The sequence below is a fragment of the Falco rusticolus genome, chromosome 5 (assembly GCF_015220075.1).
Source record: "Falco rusticolus isolate bFalRus1 chromosome 5, bFalRus1.pri, whole genome shotgun sequence".
Taxonomy (NCBI): domain Eukaryota; kingdom Metazoa; phylum Chordata; class Aves; order Falconiformes; family Falconidae; genus Falco; species Falco rusticolus.
The window spans coordinates 15,357,788-15,378,021 of NC_051191.1; the positions used below are offsets into that span (position 1 = coordinate 15,357,788).

Here is a 20,234-nt window from a genome sequence, read left to right on the forward strand (position 1 = left end):
TGCCCTAATTTTAGGGCTGATAATATTCTTTGCTGTGAGAACAAAAATGGAGGAAATACCATTACCACTGGTCAGCGGGTAGTAAGATACCAGTGCAGAGGAACCCGTGCAAAAGTATTGTGAGGGTTGGCCTTGTGGTATAAGCCCTGGACACGAGTTATGGGATGGTATTGACCTCAGACACTCCCAGACACATCAGAGTGGCTCACTAGTTTCATGATGGACAACCAGAGCATCTCCTCCAGCAGAAAGGGAAATTTCTGTGCTTAAGCTTTCCTTGCTTTGCTTTGGTGGAGTGTCACTCAAGAAAGGGTGTGCCTGGGATTTGCTTGCTCTGTTACTTTGGTTTTGCCCAGGGATTTTTGGCATTGCTGAGCAGAGAAATGCGTATGACTTATAGCTGAAAATTGTTAGTTTTTCTGCAGTAGCAGTGCATCAGGTGGCAAATGCTGATTATGCATGTGGAATTGTGTCATCACAGGAATTGATGAATTCCTACTTAAATCTCAAACTCTTTTTTTTTTTTTTAATCAAGTTAATACCCTAAATCATTAATATCCCCTTCTATAGCTGAAGAAACAGGCCTTGACATCCAAGTTAAATCTAGGTCTTCCAGCTCAGTGATGTGAAGACTGACGTTGTCACCAGGGCAAGGTATTCACTCTTCCATCATTTTCCTGTCTCTCTGATACATCAGTGATACTTTGGAGCTTTGTCTTTAGATCTCAAAATCCTTCCAAAAGAAGCAGACAAGTACCCAGCAGCTTCATTTTACATTTAGTGTAATTTATCACACTATTTGAAGCATATTTTTGCCGTGCTGGGTTTCCGTTTGACCCTTTGGTGGTGGGTGTTTTTTTTGTCTACCGAAGAGGAATGGAGGTATTTTGGGAAATGCTGACTGTGTGGCTTTTTATGGAATTCAGCCATTTTTAAAAGTAATTTAGTGACATTCTAGAGATTATTCCTCCTGTCTCTCATAATTACCCTGTCAAATGCCAAGTTATCCCATAAATAAAAGATTTTTCAGGAAAACAGCAGGTTCATCCTACTGTGTTAAATACAAGTGCCCTCCTCCTTTCCTGAATCAAGAAAGAAAAAAAATAATGCAGTATCTTCCTCTAAATATACACTTGTGTGTTTTGCTGCTTTTAATTTTGTACTTTGTTCATTTCTGCAGTTACTTGAGTTGTATCAACGATTATAAAAAAAAAAAAAAAAAAAACCCACACCACCGCAGCCGTTTTCAGCTCTTGTTGTTCTTGGCACGGGATCAGTTCTGGTGTCCAACTGGTAGGACCTGAAACTTGGTGCTTAACAAGTGCCTGTAGTCAAAACAGTTGGTGTGTGCGAGCGCTGATCTGGTATTTGCTGCAGCAGGTCATCTGCCTGATTTTTTACCGTGTGCAGAATACCTAATCACGTTGCTGTGTTTCTCTGACGGCATCTGTGGCAATGTGAATCGTTTCACGTTCCAAAAGTACATGTTTACAGTCGTCGTAGAATCAGATTAAGTTGGCAGCCTGCTCTTCTCTGTAAGTGGCTCAGTTTACATTTCTTCTTCTAGCAGGATGTTTTGCATAATTTTGCTGATCCTACTCACTTGTAGACTTTGTGAAATGGAGACTCATTTTAGTGGGTTTATGTCAGAAAGCAAAGCTTGTGTTTATTGTAAATAAACACCAGTAGAACAGTGGTTATTTTAGCACTTGATAATTTCCCAATTATGTCATTTGACCTGGAATGAAGCTTGCAATTGTCGAGCTGCATTTTATGCAGCGGATCAGTCTGGGGGTTTGAGCTGGCAGTTTATTTCCTTTGTCAGTTTACAAGAAGTATCAAAATGAAACCGACTGTGCTGTTTCCTTTCCAGTGCGCAGCGCAAGAAGGGTGGAACGGTTTGCAGATATTATTTCCAAACTTTTTCAGCTGGAATTGGAATAGTGTTTTGTCAAAAAAGCTGGTAAAGTTATCCTTCAGTCTTGCAATGTTATGCTGTAGTTTGCTAGCATTGAATCCAAGTTTATTTTTGCTTAACCTCACGTACTGGGTTTTGTTAGAGTTTTTCAGACTGTGGCTGCAAAATGAAAGTGCTTACAAGGTGTTTATGAACTCTTGTTATGAACCAGCTGCCAGTTACTGCAGGATGACACATTTCTGCAAGCAGTCTAAGTTGTTCAGTTTTCTGGTCGCTGGCTGTCGCTTTTCGGGCATGTATGGGTTTTTTTCTGTTTTGGTTTTATTAGAATTTATGCCAAGTACGTTTGCAAACTTTGAACTGGGATCAGTACAAGGTGGCAGGTTTCACTTACTATTTACTGAAATTGTAAGTATACATTGCTCAATGTTGCATAGTGAAGGGCTGTGCAACAAAACACCTCAGGATGTACTGTAAATAGAAAAACTGTAATTTGCGCATAGGTGGTGTATGGAGTTACCGTAAGTAACATCTTCATGAACAGGACTGTTGTATGTTACTGGAAGAGAGTCACGTTGTGGATGAGATGCTAAATTTCATTACCATCTGCTTAAATATTGTAAAATGGACAATAACAAACAGTATTCGTATTGTGTTAAGGGCAGTCGGATCAGTTACTTTATGCTATTTTAAGTAAAAGGGCTATGAACTCAAGGATTATGATGAACACAAGCTTAAAAAGAGTTCTATTATTTCTGTAAATGTAATGTTTACTAACAGCAAATAACATTTTTACCTTTCTGGGTTTTAGCAATTATTTTTGTTTGGTTTTGCCAAGTGCAATACCAGGCTATAATCCATAACAATACGTCTCTGGGTGATTTGTGGGTCAACCTAAAATTGATTTTTGCTTTAGGCCTCTTGTACGCAGGAAGTCGGATCGTGCTGAACGAGAGTAATGTTTCAAAATGACTGGTGCTGACAAAGTTCTACTGTTTCTCTTCTGACAACGTTAGAGGGATTTTTTTTCTTTTGTTTCAGCTACTAAATTACTGAAAAACCAAAGGTATATCTTTCTCTACGCTCAAGCTGTATCATGACTTTTCTCCTTTGCAGTCTTCTGTGTCTCACCGACGGAGAAGACACTAACTGTGAGCAAAATCTGTTCACTTGATTTGATCAAGTTTGAGTAGCGCATGTTGGGTAAGAATAGATGTAAGTGAGATATACTAAGAAATGTTTTTTGTTTGCAGTCTAGATTAGAGATACCTGCAGTTTCAGGATCATAGAAAGATCTTTTTGGGTACAAAACTACTGCAATCCACCTGGAAACACACAGTTGGCATATTTTACAGGCAGCGTTATTTACTGTTGTGTCTTTGTAAGGTTTGCTGTGAGTTAAGGGGAGTGCCTGATCTTGTGTAAGAGAGTCAAGGCAAAAATACGAAAAGAGACTTTCTACTCGGAATGTGGGTTTGCCTTTCTTTTCCCACATGCTGTGCTTGTGGCTCTGGAGCTCATGTTGCCTCTCTATTGCTTTGCTTTTTTGCTGATGATTAGAAGGAGATGTGGCGTTTCCTGCAAAACAGCTGCTAGTATTCCCTGGTGACCTGTCAGAGAGGATTCAGTGGAATTACAGATTCAAAAGCAGACCTAGAGGACTTTGGCAGCTGCAGCAGAGGTTTTGGGGAAAGGTGGGGGGGTTGCATTGTGTATGATGCAGGAAGGAGGATTAGAAATGGAGTACAAGGGCATGGGAGAGAAGCTCTGGAGATTCAGGGACTGTTAAGTCTCCAACAACATAAGGACTTCACATCTACAAACAATTCAGATTTGGCTGAGAAAGTTGGACTATATCCATGTTTCCATAGGACGTGGAGAATCTCCTGGAATAGTTTAAGATTGTTCGCAATGCTACTGATGCAGAGTTTGCAATGTGCGTTAGCATGGTATGTAGCGTTGGGCTTTTAGGCTCTTGCACAAACTAGAAAAAATAACAGATATTGATCTGAAATTGATTCTTTAGAAAGTGCAGTTAATTCCATGAGAGAGTGTTAAACTTTCCTCTGAGATTAATGTCATTAATACATTAACTGGTTGACAGCAGAAGTCACATGTTGCTTGTCCCTTGCTGCAACGGCTGCCCTAAGACAGCTGAGCGGTTGCAGAAGGATTAATGCAGTAATGAGGATTGTAACTTTGCTTGTGTTAGCTCTGCTCTTGGATTTGACAGCAGCTGCTATTTAGAAACAAAACAGAGTATGTGTTTTTATTTATGTGGAGTGGAAACATCCATTTGGAAGTATTTAAATGAACCAGAAAAGTTCTTTTTCATATTTTAAGCTTCAGCACACATTCATAGTGTTGCAGGCTTCTGCATAAACTGATATGCATGTAGAATTTAGGTTAGTATCTTATAAGTGATAACTGGTTTTCTAGTTGCCTTGCTGGCTTTTTATGTTTTTCAGGGGCCCAGATTTTCATTCTACTTCAGGTTCATTTATGTCCAGTAACTATGCCACTTCTGTACGTGAACAGGGACAGCCAATGTCTACAGCTGTGTGTGTACAAGTTCACCTGCCCTGCTAGATCTAATCTGTCTACACATGAAATGCAAACAAGCGTAGAAATTTTTACACAGATGGCTGGCTGTCTTCTGAATGTGTTAGTATGTGAATACCTAATTTTATAACAAGTATTTGATGTGCAAATGTCTTTCATTCACATATTATTACATAGGCTATACAATAGCAGATTTCTATATTGTGTGTAAGTCCTTGTATATATGTAAAATATGAATAGACAAATAAGTAGAAATTTAAAAAAATAATAAAAGTGACCAGGAAACTCGGTTTGATAGAGGATCACCACCACCCTGGTTTAAGCAGCCAATTTTGACAGCTGACAGCCTTCTTGCTTTGTCATATATTCCCATTATTTCTTTTTGAAACTTATTGCCAATGTTTAAAGCTGATTCACTACCACATACGTAGTAAGGAAGGAGGAAGCAAGAGGCAACCTAATAGTTCTTGAGAAGGAATATATCAATATCTATTTACAAGTTACGCCCCCACCAGTGAGATTTGTCTATAAGTTTTCACAGCTTCAGCAGGTTTGACCTCCTCCGGCTGTGCTTGCCCAGCTCAAACAGTGGTTTTCTGCCTCCTTGGAGGGAGTTACGCTTCCGGTTCTCCACTGTGGCCCTACCTGCAAGGTATTACTGCCATCTTCTCCTGCTGACACTGAAGTGATGTTAACATGTGACTGAACATGCAGACTTTACCCATCTGAGCAGTGTCTGAGAGCACTGATGGTTGTGTGGTGCTGGCTATTTACATTCTTCCTCCTGTTATAACTTTACAGTGGTCATAATTTCCATTTCGCTTCTAGGAAATTTCAAGAGAAGCTGGGTAATGCTGATAATTCTCAAATATGTATCAGACACTGTCTAAAAGGTAGAAGCTTTCTGTAGCCATCTTTTGGGGGAAGAGGGGAGTTTCAGGAGGTAAACGGAAACACCAAATAGTGCAGTTGGTTCTGACACGAGAATGACCGCCAATCTGACACACTCATAAAATAAGTAATCTTGTAATCTTTTCCTTTCCTATCTTTTAAGTAAACATTTATTTAAAGTAGTGGGATGCACTTTATTATATTATCATATCCCAACACTGCCTCTTCCACCATTTTCTATGTTACAGTAAAAAATACAAAGTTAATATACTGGTTTGCTCTTGGAAGTTAATAAATTGGGAAAGCTATCTAGGGAAAAGCACCAAATTGTTTAGCTTGACTAAAACTCCAGTGTAAAGAGACTGTGAAGAAATAACTTGCTATGGCATGTGATACTTAGATGACTTTAAACTATAATTTTAGATGGTCAGTATCTTGAACATCCATCTTTCCAGAAGATTAATTTTGATAACAGTAGTGTATTTTACTTCCAGATATATCCATAGGAATGACATCGGTGACCACAGTTTAGTAGAAGGCAGTCAGTCTTGAGAAAACCAGCCGCTAGCTGATGTGAAGATTGGCGTAATTAATCCTGAATTTATATAATTTGTGTATGGAAATCATGCTTTTTCCCAAGTTTCTTGTTGTATACAGCTTGGTTTTGTTGGTTACGTTGCAGTTCCTTTTTATCAGTCCCCAAGTAATTAATGGGAAAGTTACAAATTTTTATTAAGCTAATTTAAATCAAGTAGCTGCTGAGAAGGTTGGCGAATCCTGAAACAGTGACTATTATTTAATGAAATGGATACTCTTTGAGTGGATCTCTGCATTTCAGAGGCAGATGCGTAGCTTACATAGTTGTTGCCACAGATGTGAGGTGAAATGAATGTAAATTAACTGCATCCTGCAAAGGACTTTTAAAGGCAGAGGCTGCACACTAAGGTGTGTGTTGGGGTGAAAACTGGCAAACGACAGGTGGCATTTGGGGGGTGAAGGGAGACACTTTCTATTTTAAAAAAATTAAGACCGTTTTGTTCTTCAGTTGCAGGAGAATCTAGAGGGAATTTCAGCATTTGTAATTAAAGCTGTGAATATGAAGATGCAGGAGTTCATGACCTTTAATAGAAAATGCCTTTATTTAGTCATTGGAGATAGAAACAGCTTGGAATATTCTTTAAATTTTTTTTTAAGTATTTCTCTTTGTTCTTGAGGTATTCGCCTTTTGCAAATTAATCATGGATGAATCCTTCTGCTACTGGCAAGTTTTTACTTGTGAGGATGCCAGACAAATTGTCATGTTTTGATTCTCTGTGGGAAAATTTTTCTTAGTTATCCTTGAAATATCAAACTAGCGAGCACAGGGTTGATGATGTAAATACAAAATCTTCCCTTGCAGCAGCAGGTTGCTGTTGCTTCCTTAACCTGCTGTTGGCTGACGGGGCAAGGCTGTGCAAGTGCAGAGAGTAGCACCCACTTGGATTCTTCAAGTTAAGCGCTGAATGCTTTAGATGAGGAAAAATTGCTGCGTGTTGAAGGAGAAACTCCAGCTTGTCCAAAGTTCTCAGTCCATGATGACATTGCACTTGCTACGTTTGACTACTGTGTCAGTACCAGAGGTACCTGGCTGATCCCTGCCGCCGTGGAGGCTCTTAGTGCCAGGGCGGCCGCAAGCCGGAGTCAGCTGCTGCTGAGCCATGGCCCTGCTGACTGGAAAATTCCTCTTCCCCCGGGCTGCCCGTGCTGCCTGCTGCCTCTGGGGGTAGCACTGGAGTGAAGGCATTGGGGAAAGAGTGTTCCCACAAATGGGGGGGAACAGGACTGTTAAGGATTTATAGCACCCCTCAGCCAAAACCAATTCCTGTCTCTTGTAATATTTTGTAGTTGTGCCTAAGTTCCCAGCACCAAGCCTGTTGTTTGCAGCACGCTGTGATCTAGCGGCTGGCCAAGAACCAGCACTTTTCCCCTGGAGAAGTATATAATTTGTAAAGTATGGCCAAATACCTTCTTAAAGCCATCTTTTTATTTAACAATATCAGGGATGGGACATTCAAATTTGAACAAATAATAATAATAATAACCAAACGCAAGCAATTTTACTGAAGTCTGTCTGTCCTGAAGCCTATTCTCCTGTTGCAGGGTCAGCATGGCCTTGCTTTTTGCAGTACTTAAGAGGTGTCTCATGTGAGCGTGAGCAGTGCTTACACGAGGGCCTGACCTCTAAAGTTTGTAACTGATACAGAAACTTCTGCTTTTTTGCACTTGCTATTTGCTCTCTGTCGAAAAAATTAAACTTTCACCTTGATTGGAGCCTGGAGATAGCCTCCAAGCTACGAACCAGGCAGAGCCTGCCTCTCTGGAAGGGCTGGGAGAAGCAGACCTTTCGCTACTTCTCAGTCTTCTGGTTGTTTTCCATATAGCTTCCCATATAGCCATAAAGGAAACTGCCCAATAACCGGCTCACATGAATTCATCATAAACCATTATAGAAGCAATCTGATGTCTGTCACAGAGTATTTCACCAAGTCATTTGAGCTGTTGTTACGTACTGTCCTCTTTCTTCTTTACATGAAAGAGCTGGGATACCTAGTATACCTCACACAGATGCTGGTAGTTGCTAATTACGTAAAAAAAATGGTTTGAGGAAATTTCTCCTTGGTGAAATTTTCTGGTAGATTACTAGCATTTATTTTACCAGGTTTTACATTGTTCAGAGCACTTTGCAGAGTTAATTTTGTTTAATTACAATTTGGTTTGATTGTAATTCACAACAGCAATGAACTGGTGTTCTTTGGAGTGATGAAATCATTGTAACTAGCATAGAGAGGAACAGTTTCCTCTTCTCTTTTTTTTTTCTTTTAGCCTATGAAATGCTGTAAAGTTTATTATTTTTCCATTACAGAACGAAGACACGGTTCAATGTGTAAACCTTCCCCTTCTCCAGCTTCTCCAGCCTGCAATTCCAGGACATCCCTCGTACAGATGAAACCGAAATCCTGTATCAGCGGCCATAACCCTGTCAGCAGCAACTCAAAGCCATTCAAAACGCCCAAAGACAATCTACTTACCTCCAGCAGCAAACAGCACACAGTCTTTCCTTCAAAAGTATCACGGGATAAACCATGGTGAGTACCAAAATAATAGTTACAAAGATGTTGGCGTTTAAAAAATGATAAGTATTTCTATGTATAGTTCACAATCATAAAAAAAATCCATATTCTAATCTAACCTAAGTTGACACTTTAAGCCTCTATGCTTCCTAAGGGAGGAAACAGGGATGTTTTAAATAATAAAAAAATATATATAGGAAGAGGAAAAAGGACTGGATTACTTTTCTGATGTTTCGTCAAGTTTCTGCTTTTCAAAAATGCATATAGCGAGTGAGATATTGACCCAGTTTGCTGTCTTTAAGGTCCATCTTCCATTACAGTATCAGCGCTTAAAACTGATGCTTTTAAACAGTAGGATAATTTTTGCAGAATTCTTAATCCTGGGTTAACTGATGGTTATGAAAACTTACTGGTTATAGTCATTTCTCTTCAACAACAGCTGCTGTTGGAGTTCTTTCTGTATGTTGATATTGTTTGATGCCTTATAAGAAGACAGAAGAAAATTCTGGCTGCAAAAATCACTATTTTGGGGGCATCTTACATCATGTACTGTGATATATATACACATATAGGCTTTGAGACTGCCAGGCCCATCCTCCCGTGACTGTGATGATGGCAGCAAAGTTGCAAAAATGTAAATGAGAGCAGAACTGGGTCACTACTTTATCTCAAAAGAAATTGTTTTGTCTTTAGTTATCTACAGAAAAGATGCTTTGTGATTAGGTCACTAGGTTGGTGACTTGAGATCTGGGTTCAGTTCCTGGTTCTGCACAGGCTACTGTTACACTTAAGTCTCCTCAGCCTCAGTTGCATGTCTGTGAACTTGAGATAGTAAGACTTCCTTCTTCTGAAGTTTTATCTACTTACTGTGTAAAGATCTTTCCCTTTTATTAATAATATCTAGCATAAGAAGGTCATGATTTTAGGTAGAGTTTCTGAACACAACTCCCTTAAAGCAGCAAATAATCTATTGCAAACCATTCACTCCTGAGACAAAGCATAAACTCAAATTACGTTACAGTAATAGCTTCTATTTTCTGCTTGAAACATACAATTTCAAAGAGAGCAGCTTCTGCCTAGCTGTAGAATTTACCTTGCACCGGAACAAACTTGATCAAAATCTAATCTTCCTATAAATCTGAACCCACCATCTCTATAAGCATGATCAGCATTGTGGACAATAATGGTATATAATTTTGAAAACAGAAAATCTGGATGTTTACATTACACACAGATGAGGTAGAGGCTCTTCTAGTTAAGGTGTGCCTCATTTATTATTTTAAGAAAAATTATTGACTGAATAGTGACTTTTTGTTCTTAATTGTTGCAGAGGAATTTTATGTGAGAGGATTTTTTTTTTATAGTCTAACTAAAAGGAAAGCAGAAAGGACTTTGGAGTGTTAACGCTATTGACTGTAAACCTGTTTCCCATCCTAGTGTTACAGACAGCAACTTACATATCCACATTTCAGCATACTAACTGAATCTATAAACGATATCTTCCGTTCTGGCAGCAGATGGCATTCTGTCAGTCAGGAAAAGCTGGAAGGGAGCAAAATAACTGAGCATTTCCACCAATCCCTTTTCCTATTATTGGGAACATCCCAAGTGTTTACTCATGATTAACGAGGTAGATTTAGCCATTGAAAACTCTTGTTTTAACTGCTCTGTTAATACTTTGGCAATGAATTATGTCATAGTTGTACCTGTGAATTACCCAATTCTTGCAGATCTGCTAGGAGGTAATACTGTGGCTGTGTTTACCAGTGGGGAAAAATGAGACACATGGTAGTTGAAGATACTATATTCATCACTAACAAATCATGAACAGGCTTAAGTGGAGATCAGTGAAACTGTCTTTCAAAATTTAGTGTTAAGTACCCTTAGATTACATAACTTGTTAAAGACTAAAATCAGCCTGATAATCATCACAGGTTAAATAGAGCTGACAGCTGTTACGGAAGAAAGTGTGTGTTCCTATTCCATTAGTGGATTATAATTTTTATTCAGAATTCTAGAAAATATTCAGTAGGTCTGGTTTTCTTAAAGGAGAAATTATTCAAAAGTGCAAATAGGATCATGTATCCAAGTGTGTTGTGGTTTACAAATTAGCTTAATTCAGGAATTGTCACTTGTAGTGATTGCTTCCCAAACCTGGAATAACCTTTGCACTTGCCCAATTCTTTCATACAGTATATCTTACAAATTTTAGCTGTTACAATTAGTAGTAGTATTTCAGCAATGGCTTCTGCAACAGCATGGCCCAGTAGATCTGTTATTATACCTGCCTTTATGTAGACCCAACTCCTCCATTGTTTAATTCATTGTAGTTTTGGTTGAGCCATCATCTTAAACATTGACCAAGTAGCTCTTTCTCTTCTTCACACCCTGTGTTGTTCTAAGATGTGCTGCAGAGGTTCAGGTTGCTCCTCAATGAATGCTGTAAAAAGCATGATCGGAATGATCAGATTAAAGAGATCTGGAACTGTTTCACTTTTGTAGCTGCTGTTTTAATACTTCTCTTCTTGTAGTTGGAATGTGAAGGATTATTGTGAATACATCATCCAGAAATATCTGTCAGCTCTGATTTTTTTTTTTTTCCCTACATCTCTCTAACGTTGCTATTAATACAGCAGTGCTTAGAGACTGGAGCAGTGCTGGAGCACTACTGCGCTGTGCACAAGATAAATGTAAACCATCATTTGCTGAAGCTTGCAGTTCAGGTAGTAAGTGGTATAGCAAAAGGGTAGAAAATAGAAGAAGGCAAAGACAGATCTTAGAAACTGGGCATGAAGATTTGTTCATGTTTTTATGTAGTAAACTACTTGATCTACAGTAAAAAAAAATCTCCTATTTTCAGCAAATGTAATGGCCATCTGTTTAAAAGCAGAAAAAAAATAATTCCTACCCTAAGATATTATAATTTGTCTGTCATTTAACTTAATAAATTCAGAGCAGTTTAAAAAAGTAGAGGGTCTTCTGTCTTTCATAGCTCCGTGCTTGCATTCATTGAAATATTTGATGCAATTTTGGTTTTGTGAGTAATTTTTTTTTTTTTTTTTTTTTTTTTTGCTTGGTTACTGGCCAGCAGTCTACATTTTACTGCAGTCGAATCTGTATTCTGACTAGCTGGTGTTGTGTTTGTGGTACCATTGGATATGGAAGTTTCATGTAATTTAGTTCCAGCTCCAAAATATGTCTTGGTGTCTCAGTCTTCTTTTTAGTTCTGTATACCTATGTTTATATCAAGGTTTGTACATTTTGTTATGTTAAAATACCCTTAGAACAAAGAGTAACAACTTGCCAGTATGGGAGGGTCTGCTCCAGCCACGTGTGCCGCACTTCCTTGGATCATCTTCAGCAGCTATGGAGAAACAGAGGTTTTGTAGTATCCCAGGAAGGTCAAAACTTGAGTTATTTTGGACCTGCTTCCGATGTTTCCCACGGGTGACCCATGCAGAATGCCATCTCAAAGTCATCTTTTTCTGGCTGTTAACACCTGTTAACCATTCTTTCCATAGGAAAATGCAGCAAAGGTGCCATTTTTTAGACACAAAAAAGGACTGAAATTATGCGAGACTTGTGAAAGGGGGGGAAGCCCCAAACCGTACAGTGATGTGCAGACAGGCAAATATTGCCTGTCTTGGGACACTGACAACGGTGGGGTCCTGGCAAGCAACTCTGCTTACCTGAACTGCAACATGCCAGCGTGCCTAAGAATATAAACTGATTTAACAGCAGTTGTGTGTTTAACAAATGTCACGTGCATAACACACTTGTAGAAGCTCTGCACTACCATGCAGAATTACTGCAGTGATGTGCAGGAAGCAGATTGTACTTTCAGTACAGTTTGCTAAGGAGAAATTTTGCACTCCTTGTAAATACATTTAATTTTACCTTTAAGCGTATACATCAAGTTAAACCTTTAAGAGAATAATAGATTAAAGAATCCCCAAGTTTTAAGAAGTTTTTCTGTGTAGGACAGCCTCTTTGACAGCCACCTTTATGCTGGGGATTAAAATTACCGAGGTTACTTTAGTCGTGTGCAGTTCAGAAAGGAAAATACAGGAATACTGTTAAGCACACTCTCATGCTTCTAGATGAAGAATTTGTTTTACCTTTTAAACATCACCATTGCATTTTCATTTAAGAAAACTTGTGTTTCTTTTGATTGCTCAGTGTGGAATGATAGTCTGAAAATTGTCATTAGCATGATCTGTGTGTGAATTTGCTTATGAGGCAGACAGTCAACTATTTGGCAAAAGCAATTCTTCAGGCAGTGTATGGAAAGAACTGAATAAGTGAGATGTTTTCATTCATGGCCTCCAATGAAAGGGACATTTGGGCTTAAAGCTCTGAGAATATAGGTTTTTAAATTAATACTTTTTCTTTGGGCTTGTTTCAGTAAGAATGGGTGTATAATTTGTATATTCTATATTAACAGGTAGACACAAGACATCCAATTCTGGGGCAATTGAGTAGGTAAAAATCAGCTATTGTTGTCGGGTATTTCCTCATGCAGATAGGAGACGGAAATGTTGAAATAATGTTGGAACTGAAAATAATTTGTCTCAATCTTTTTTTGCTGCCAAATGAAGAAGGTAACATTTGTTAGTGTCACAAATATGCTGTGGTGGTAGTTAAGTTAGGAGAAGTTAGTGGAGACTTTATTCTGAAAAGGGCCAACTAAGCTAATAATGGTATTGGGAATTTTTATTTTTTTAAGTTTGTAAGATTTTATTAAAAATACATTTCAGTAATGCTTGATTCATCAAGAATTTTAATACTTTTAAAGGGTCGTTTCACTGTTAAGATTTCTAGGCTTGAAATCTCTTCTCTCCTTGTTTCCAAACTTGTATGTCATTCAGACACGTCTGATCAAATGAATTATTTTTGTGTTTGTTTAAAAATACTAGTATTCGTTAGAAAACTATTTTGTTATCATGGTGAGTTTAGTACAGCATACGCATACCTGCTATGTGCTTATGTTAAAGGTATGAGACTGTATGTGTAAGAGGGTATGTCTTGCTTAATAGCAAAAACTTATTTTGCTTATGAATAGTAGGGGATTGGATCTTAAAAAAATACAATGGTTCATTTTCATAATTCTCTACATTGCCAGGCTTTACAGATGCCTGGTTTTGTAAACATTTGATTGTACAAAAATAGGCAATAATGGTACTAACATTTTCATTTTGGTGTGATCTTAAGGTATAGTGTAACTTGCATGGTAATTTTTATATCTGCAGAAGGGGATAAAGTAACTGTAAGTCTTTGGTACAGAAAATATGATGAAGATTTTTTTTTCCTTTGGTTTTGCAGCGTTCCTGTTCCAGTAGTCAGTCTAGAGAAAATTCCTAACCTAGTGAAGGCAGATGGTGCCAATGTTAAAATGAATTCTGCAACCACTACCACCATCACCTCCTCCTCAGCCTCTTCATCCACCATACCTGCTCCAACTTTGGTTAAATCTGGTTTGACATCCAAGTCAGTGCCACCATCACCAGAAAAGATTCTGAATGGCAAAGGAATTGTAGCTCCATCAATAGACAAGAAACACCAAAATGGCACTAAAAGCAGTAACAAGCCTTACAAAAGACTTTCAGGTGAGTGATGTAGTTAATCTTTTGAGGTGGTCCATCTGTCCTATAGCTCAGAAATAATGTACTAATAAAATGCTGTAGCCTGGTTTTGGTTTGTTTGGGGGTTTTTGGTTGGTTGGTTGGTTTTTATACTGTTAAGATGCCAGTTTGCACTTACGGGAAAAAAAAAAGCTTTCACATTCTTAGCTTGTGTAAAATATTTTCAAAGTACATATTCTGTTTAGCTTGAAATAAAAGTGTTTAATGCATTTCTTAACTGGTCAACAGGCCAAATACAAATTTTTAAGGAAGTAAATTCAGTAAAACAGAAAGGCAGAAGGCTTCCTCAAGTCATTATGTCATTTGGGTCTGTTTACAATGAAAGAAAATGTGCCTTTGTTGGGTGGCTTCAGTATAGTCATGATCAGGTTGAACAGTTGAAGTTTAAGACATTGGATTATCCACCAAGTCGTGATTGTTTAAACAATCTTTTTATTGGATTTAAATACTAGAAAATTCTAAGAAGATACAGGAAATGCTGGGGAATTCTTAAAAATCATAATTCCCCTCCACCCCTCTCCCTCTGTGATTCACACATGAGTGAAGACGGTGGTAGCATGGGGGATCTTGATCTTCCTCAGAAAGGTCAGGATGGTGGGGTTGAGGGGGTGACATTAAATGTGGAAATGCCCTGGATGGCCTTAGGCAGGGCAGTATCGGGGGATGTAGGTCCCAGTGCCACCGAAACATGGAACACCCCATCATGGGAGGGCAGAAGCTCCGTCAGAGAGGTTGCCTTCTATTGCAAGAATTATTTTCTATGGAGTTCCCCAGAGGTGACTCATGCCAGCTGTTGGGCAGTGAGTAGAGAATTTGCCCCCTAAAGCTCAAAACGTTTTTGTTCTGAATGAAAAGAAACAAAGTGTTTTGAGGGATGGTATTTATTTATTTATTTTAAAGCAAAAGTAACTGACTCAACTTTACAGCTTCAGAAGCTGTGCGGGGTCTATTCATCAGCTGGCAGCACTTTGTGATTTGAGCAGGAACTTCTCGTGTGTGCTGAAAGGCTAATTTTGCTAATGGCAGCATGATCCGCATTAGATCGTCAGTTTGGCAGAAAGTTAGTTCATGTGATTTCTAAATGTGCACTAGTTATGAACCAAGTATAAGTTGTACAAGATAAATGCTTTAATTTCCAGTTAATGAGTGTGCCCTATTTTTTGACTGAATATCAGGTTTGTTTTTTTCATTTTCTCAAATTTGGCAGCTAGCCGATGGTACTGCTACCTTGGCTTGATTCCAGACCAGCGTGAGGTGTTTGCTAGGGCTGTGTGGGGTATGGAACAACGCCATTGCCTTAAAGGATTCAGGACACTGATTGCTTTCTTAACTAGTTAAAGCTGGCGTATAAGAAAACAGAACTGCTGTTCATTTATAGCATTCCACAAAATGAAAAGATATTACAAGAACGTAGCTGATACATACAAGAAAAGGCTTTTAAACCTTAGATTTCACTTGCTAAGATCAATTTGTTATTCTAATAAAACCTCTCTGTATTTCACAGTTCATTTAAAATACTGGTTTCTTTTCACCTATTGTTTGCTTTAGTGTTTAGATGCTTAATTTAGCTAATCAATTCTGAATTCGTACTTAAGCAATTGAAAATGTTACTGTTTGAGATACTTGTTTTCCTCACATCACCGTGTACCATGGCAGGGCTGTAGGTGATACTCATACCTTTCTTGTACAAGTGCTTGCTGGAATGTGTTCATAAAAGAGGTTCATTTCTGTAGGCCCTTCCTTCAGCTTGCTTGCTTTTTCTCTGGAGGTGACTCCATCGCTGTTCTGTCTCTAAGGTGTCACCTAGCCTTCTAGGCTAGGGAACGTTTCACTGGTGGAAATTTCTGCACAGGACTGTTTGGGCACTCCGATAGGTGTTAATGTACCTTTATATGGTTAAGAAATCCACAGAATTTACACTTTTGTTTTTTACAGCTCCTGTGTCACTACCAGATTTAGAGTCTGGTTAGTCTTGCTTCTACTGCCTCATGCATTGATGCAGCAATGCAATAATTTAGCAATGATGCAAATAGAAGTCCTGAGAGCACTGCAGATGAATTGCCTGTAGATTGTGTGTCACTATGATGGATTCCCCTCCATTGTTATACAGGACTGCAAAGGCTGAGAAAAAGATCTTGGAAGGTCAATGAGATTATTATTTTAGATATCCTATAAATTTAATTCATTTCACATTAAAAGAATGAGACAGTGGATAAAGTTTTTAGGTTTCCCTCAGTCTGCTGCTGTGGATCTGTACAGCTGTTAATTTTTGAAGCTCCTTAATAAATCTGGCCAGTTTACATCTGTTTTCTTTTATTTATAGCAACCGCCACTCTCTCTCACACCATTTCCCTGACTGTGGCTGAAGTTTGGGTTTTTTTCTTTGCTGAGAGCTGGTGGTTGTTTGGGTGATGAATGAACCTGCCCTCTTTTCAGGAGCACTGTCGTTGGTGAGAGAGAGGAAACAGCCTGTGGAACCACAAAAGACAGCCTGTAGCTGCCCAGCATAAGTGGATCAGTGTTTTCTAGTAGCAAACTGAAAAAAAAAAAAAAAAAAATAAATTCTCTAAATCTTCCCTAGTTCTTGTTCTCTTTGGGGTGAAGTTAAAGAATGCAGATGCCCAGTTTACACCAAGAATGTCTGTTGGGTTGCAAACAAGAGTTTGAGACCCTTCAGTTTTGACCCTTCCTCCTCTTACGGTGAGGTTATAATGAATGCTTTTTACTCATCCACCAAACATGAAGAAGTGGGATTCATTCTGGAAAAGCAACTTTCTCAAGCTGTGGCTGTGCACAGGAGTCTAGGGCTTCTCACACTGCACATTTCCTAGTACAGAGATAGTCAGAAACTGCATTTCGTTACTGATAAGCAGGTGATAATCTTCATTTAATGTGTTGCCCAAATCAGGCATGTCTGTAGCTGGCAATTAGATGGTCACAATTTCTCTGGAACAGCCATGCACGCTTCAGCCAGAAGTGGTTCTCTGTTTGTTTAGTATTTTCTGTTTCTCAGGGAAAGCATGTTGTTTTTTTCAGTAGATGGTGGAGGCTTTCACTTTTTCTAACTGTAATTCCTTATGTTGATTTGACCACTGTATGTTATCCTAATAATTGGCTTTGTTATCATCAGTCCTGCAAGCCCTGCTTGGTTGGGACACTCTTCCTGACAAGGAACAATCTGGATGCTCCTGAAGGGACCACTTTTGATTTTTGATCCCTGTTGGTCCAAAGCAGTCCTCACTCAGTAACTTTCAGAACACGTTCCACACCCTTATGATTACCCTCAGGATTTTTCATTTGAAGGTGTATCTTTAAGTCCATATAGCCTATTTAGATTGGGGTTTAACTTGCGTTGAAGGTCTTTAGATGGGTGATTCAGGAAACTGTGATAGGAATAACATACACTCAAAAACTGGGAGTAGTTAACTCCTTTAGTTTGTGAACATGCATTTTCATCCATTAAGTAGAAAAGAATGTTTATTACATTTAGTCATACACAGCTACTTTTCTGTTGTGCTGTAAAGGCCACAGAAACTATAACTACTTGTGACAGATTTCAGTCCCATTGTAGATTTCACCAAAAAAACAGTGCCAACTGTTTTTTCCAAGCTCACTTTTTGACATGTCTCTGCTAATAGGTCGATAACATAACTGTTTAATGTTTGCTTTATCCTTTTTAAGTCCATATAGCAGAATACATAAAACTGCTAGTAACTGTGACATCTGGACGACAGTTGTTGTCTGATGTAGGCTGCTTGGACTCACGTTTCTTCTTCCAGCTGTTCTGCTTCCTGTGATGCTGTCATAACATTGTAACATAGCTGTGAATTGCTGTCTTCATCTTAGCTCTGATTTGTTTGTTGATAAAAATTTTTAGATCCTCAGCTTAAGTTGTATTTGAGTACAGGATGTTTGTTGTATCTGAATGTAACACCACTGTATAGTTAAAACAGGCTTTGGCAAATAGTTTATATTCCACTATCAAACAAAAGCAAACCAGGCTGCCAGTTAAACATACAATGTCAAGGTATATAAAGATAATGGTAGATTTTTTTTGGTGGCATAAACTAAAAAGTGTATGTCCACAGTTTTGTTACAGCTCTGTAGTGCAAACTCTTAAAATTATATTAACATAACCTAAAGGAGGTGATGGTATCTGTGCTATATAAATACTAAAATATTAATGGAAATGAAATATGAAAATATAGCATATTAAATATTAATGCACTTTTAATCATGAGTAGAACTCCTGTAAATGCCTTTTTTTCATAATCCCTGCAAACATTAAACTCCATGCCTCCATTCACTTAGGGAAATAAGAACTAATGTACATGGTATTCTTACAGAGATTTTGGGGACAGATTTTAGAGAAATTTTGTTTTTAAAATGTCACTAGTAGTCTTGCGTTTGCTTTGAGATACCACGGGTTGTTTTTTTGGGTATGTCAAAGAAAGGTTGTTCAAAGCACTTGTGATATCTAGTTACCATGTGCCTGAGCCAGACGCAGATGCTGGGTTTGCAGATGCTGTGTTTCACAGCCTCAGAGGCGGCCAGCCTTACAGGGGGGGTTGAACTCCTTGTGCGTCTTTATTTGGCTTGGTCCTGTGTTTGGGCCACTCTGAGTACAGCTCGGTAAGCAGACATATTTCTATGAAGTCTGTGACTGAAAGCCTGCTCTAAATAGTATGAAACATGCTGCGCTTTTTTTTTTTGTGCCTTTTTTTTTTTTTTTGTCCTTATAACTGTATGAGTTATGCACATGGCACTGTTATGGGGCGCTGGGGTTGGGATCAGTGGTTCTGGTTGAGCCTGGCTGAATTAAGCGCTATCAGGCAAAAATTATAGCTACTCTGTTTAAAATTTCTGTAATAATCTATTTTTTCTCCTTTTTCTACCCACCCCCCCATCAAACAGAAAGAGAATTTGACCCAAATAAACACTGTGGAGTACTGGATCCTGAAACAAAGAAACCTTGCACAAGATCGCTCACCTGCAAGGTATTTTTCTTAGAAGATAAAATATCAGATGCTTTGTTTATAGTTTAAATCCTACCACAGTAGTTTGAGAGGTCATACCTGCTCCTGTCTTACAGACAATGGGTATGGTATTCAGACACTGTCTTCAGGTAATTCTTTTGAGTAATTCTGTTTCTTTGAATCAGAGCATCTGCATTATTCCACTGATATTTCTAAAAAGATTTTTTTTCCGTGTCATTTTATTATGCAAAAAGCATTAACGTTTCATGTAGAAGCACAAGTGTTATTTTAAATGCTCCTTTTTTGGTTCACGTGTGCAACAGTGTTGAAGTATAGTAAATTTTTAGTAAAAAATTCACATGATTTTTGTGTAATAAATTACTTGGAGGCTGCCCTTGTGATAGTAATGTCTCATGTCAAAAAAGAAGCAGCAATGTAAGATGTTATAATGAACATTTGTACGTGTATGTGCTTCCTGTCAGTAGAGATGATCAGTTAAATACGCTTTAAAATGTATTCATGTTTTTGAAGCCAATGAAGTCACTTTTTCATTGTAAGTTAAGAGCTACAATGATGTTACTTCATAATATTTTAAAACTATTGGAATTATATTTTCTGTCTTGGAAAAGGTAAGTCAGTAGACTCTTATTGTATGAAAACTGTTGCAAAAAGTAATTTTAGCCTTGATGTTGGCATTTTTTAAGAATGACTTCATAAATTATCAATGCTGGGATAACAGCTTTATTTCCATAACTGTGGCTAAAGTTGTTTGAAGTAGATTCTATCTTTTAGAGTTGTGGTGTATCGGAAGTATAGAGGACTCATAAACAATGTCATGCACACACAAATGCTTTTTAACCACCCTATTTTTAGACTCATTCACTTAATCATCGACGAGCAGTTCCAGGCCGTAAAAAACAGTTTGACATCCTTCTAGCTGAACACAAAGCTCGATCCAGGGAAAAAGAAGTTGCAAAAGACAAAGAGCATCCACCATCTGCAAGGGAAAGCTATCAGAGCCAGCCCACACCAGCACAAGACTCTCTGTCAGGATCTTCAGTGAACTCTGGGCAAGAATCTAAAGTAACATCTCCTGCAAAATCTAGACCACCAAATTCTGTACTTCCAAGGTAAG

General features: G+C 38.3%; 1 protein-coding gene across 11 annotated transcripts in view; it reads left to right on the top strand.

The window, feature by feature from the left end:
- ATXN7L1 (ataxin 7 like 1) overlaps window positions 1-20,234 on the top strand; it is a 114,550-nt gene that overhangs the window by 74,855 nt on the left and 19,461 nt on the right. For 5 of the 11 annotated variants that reach the window (XM_037387944.1, XM_037387946.1, XM_037387945.1 and 2 more), the window contains 4 exons: window positions 8,274-8,496; window positions 13,804-14,087; window positions 19,038-19,120; window positions 19,973-20,229. In XM_037387944.1, the coding sequence (XP_037243841.1) occupies window positions 8,274-8,496; window positions 13,804-14,087; window positions 19,038-19,120; window positions 19,973-20,229 (847 nt within the window). Of the gene's footprint in view, window positions 1-1,340; window positions 1,536-1,873; window positions 1,964-2,002; window positions 2,327-2,374; window positions 2,985-3,027; window positions 3,122-4,673; window positions 5,133-8,273; window positions 8,497-13,803; window positions 14,088-19,037; window positions 19,121-19,972; window positions 20,230-20,234 lie in introns of those variants that run through there. The other 6 variants (XM_037387952.1, XM_037387950.1, XM_037387954.1 and 3 more) reach the window with 6 other exon arrangements.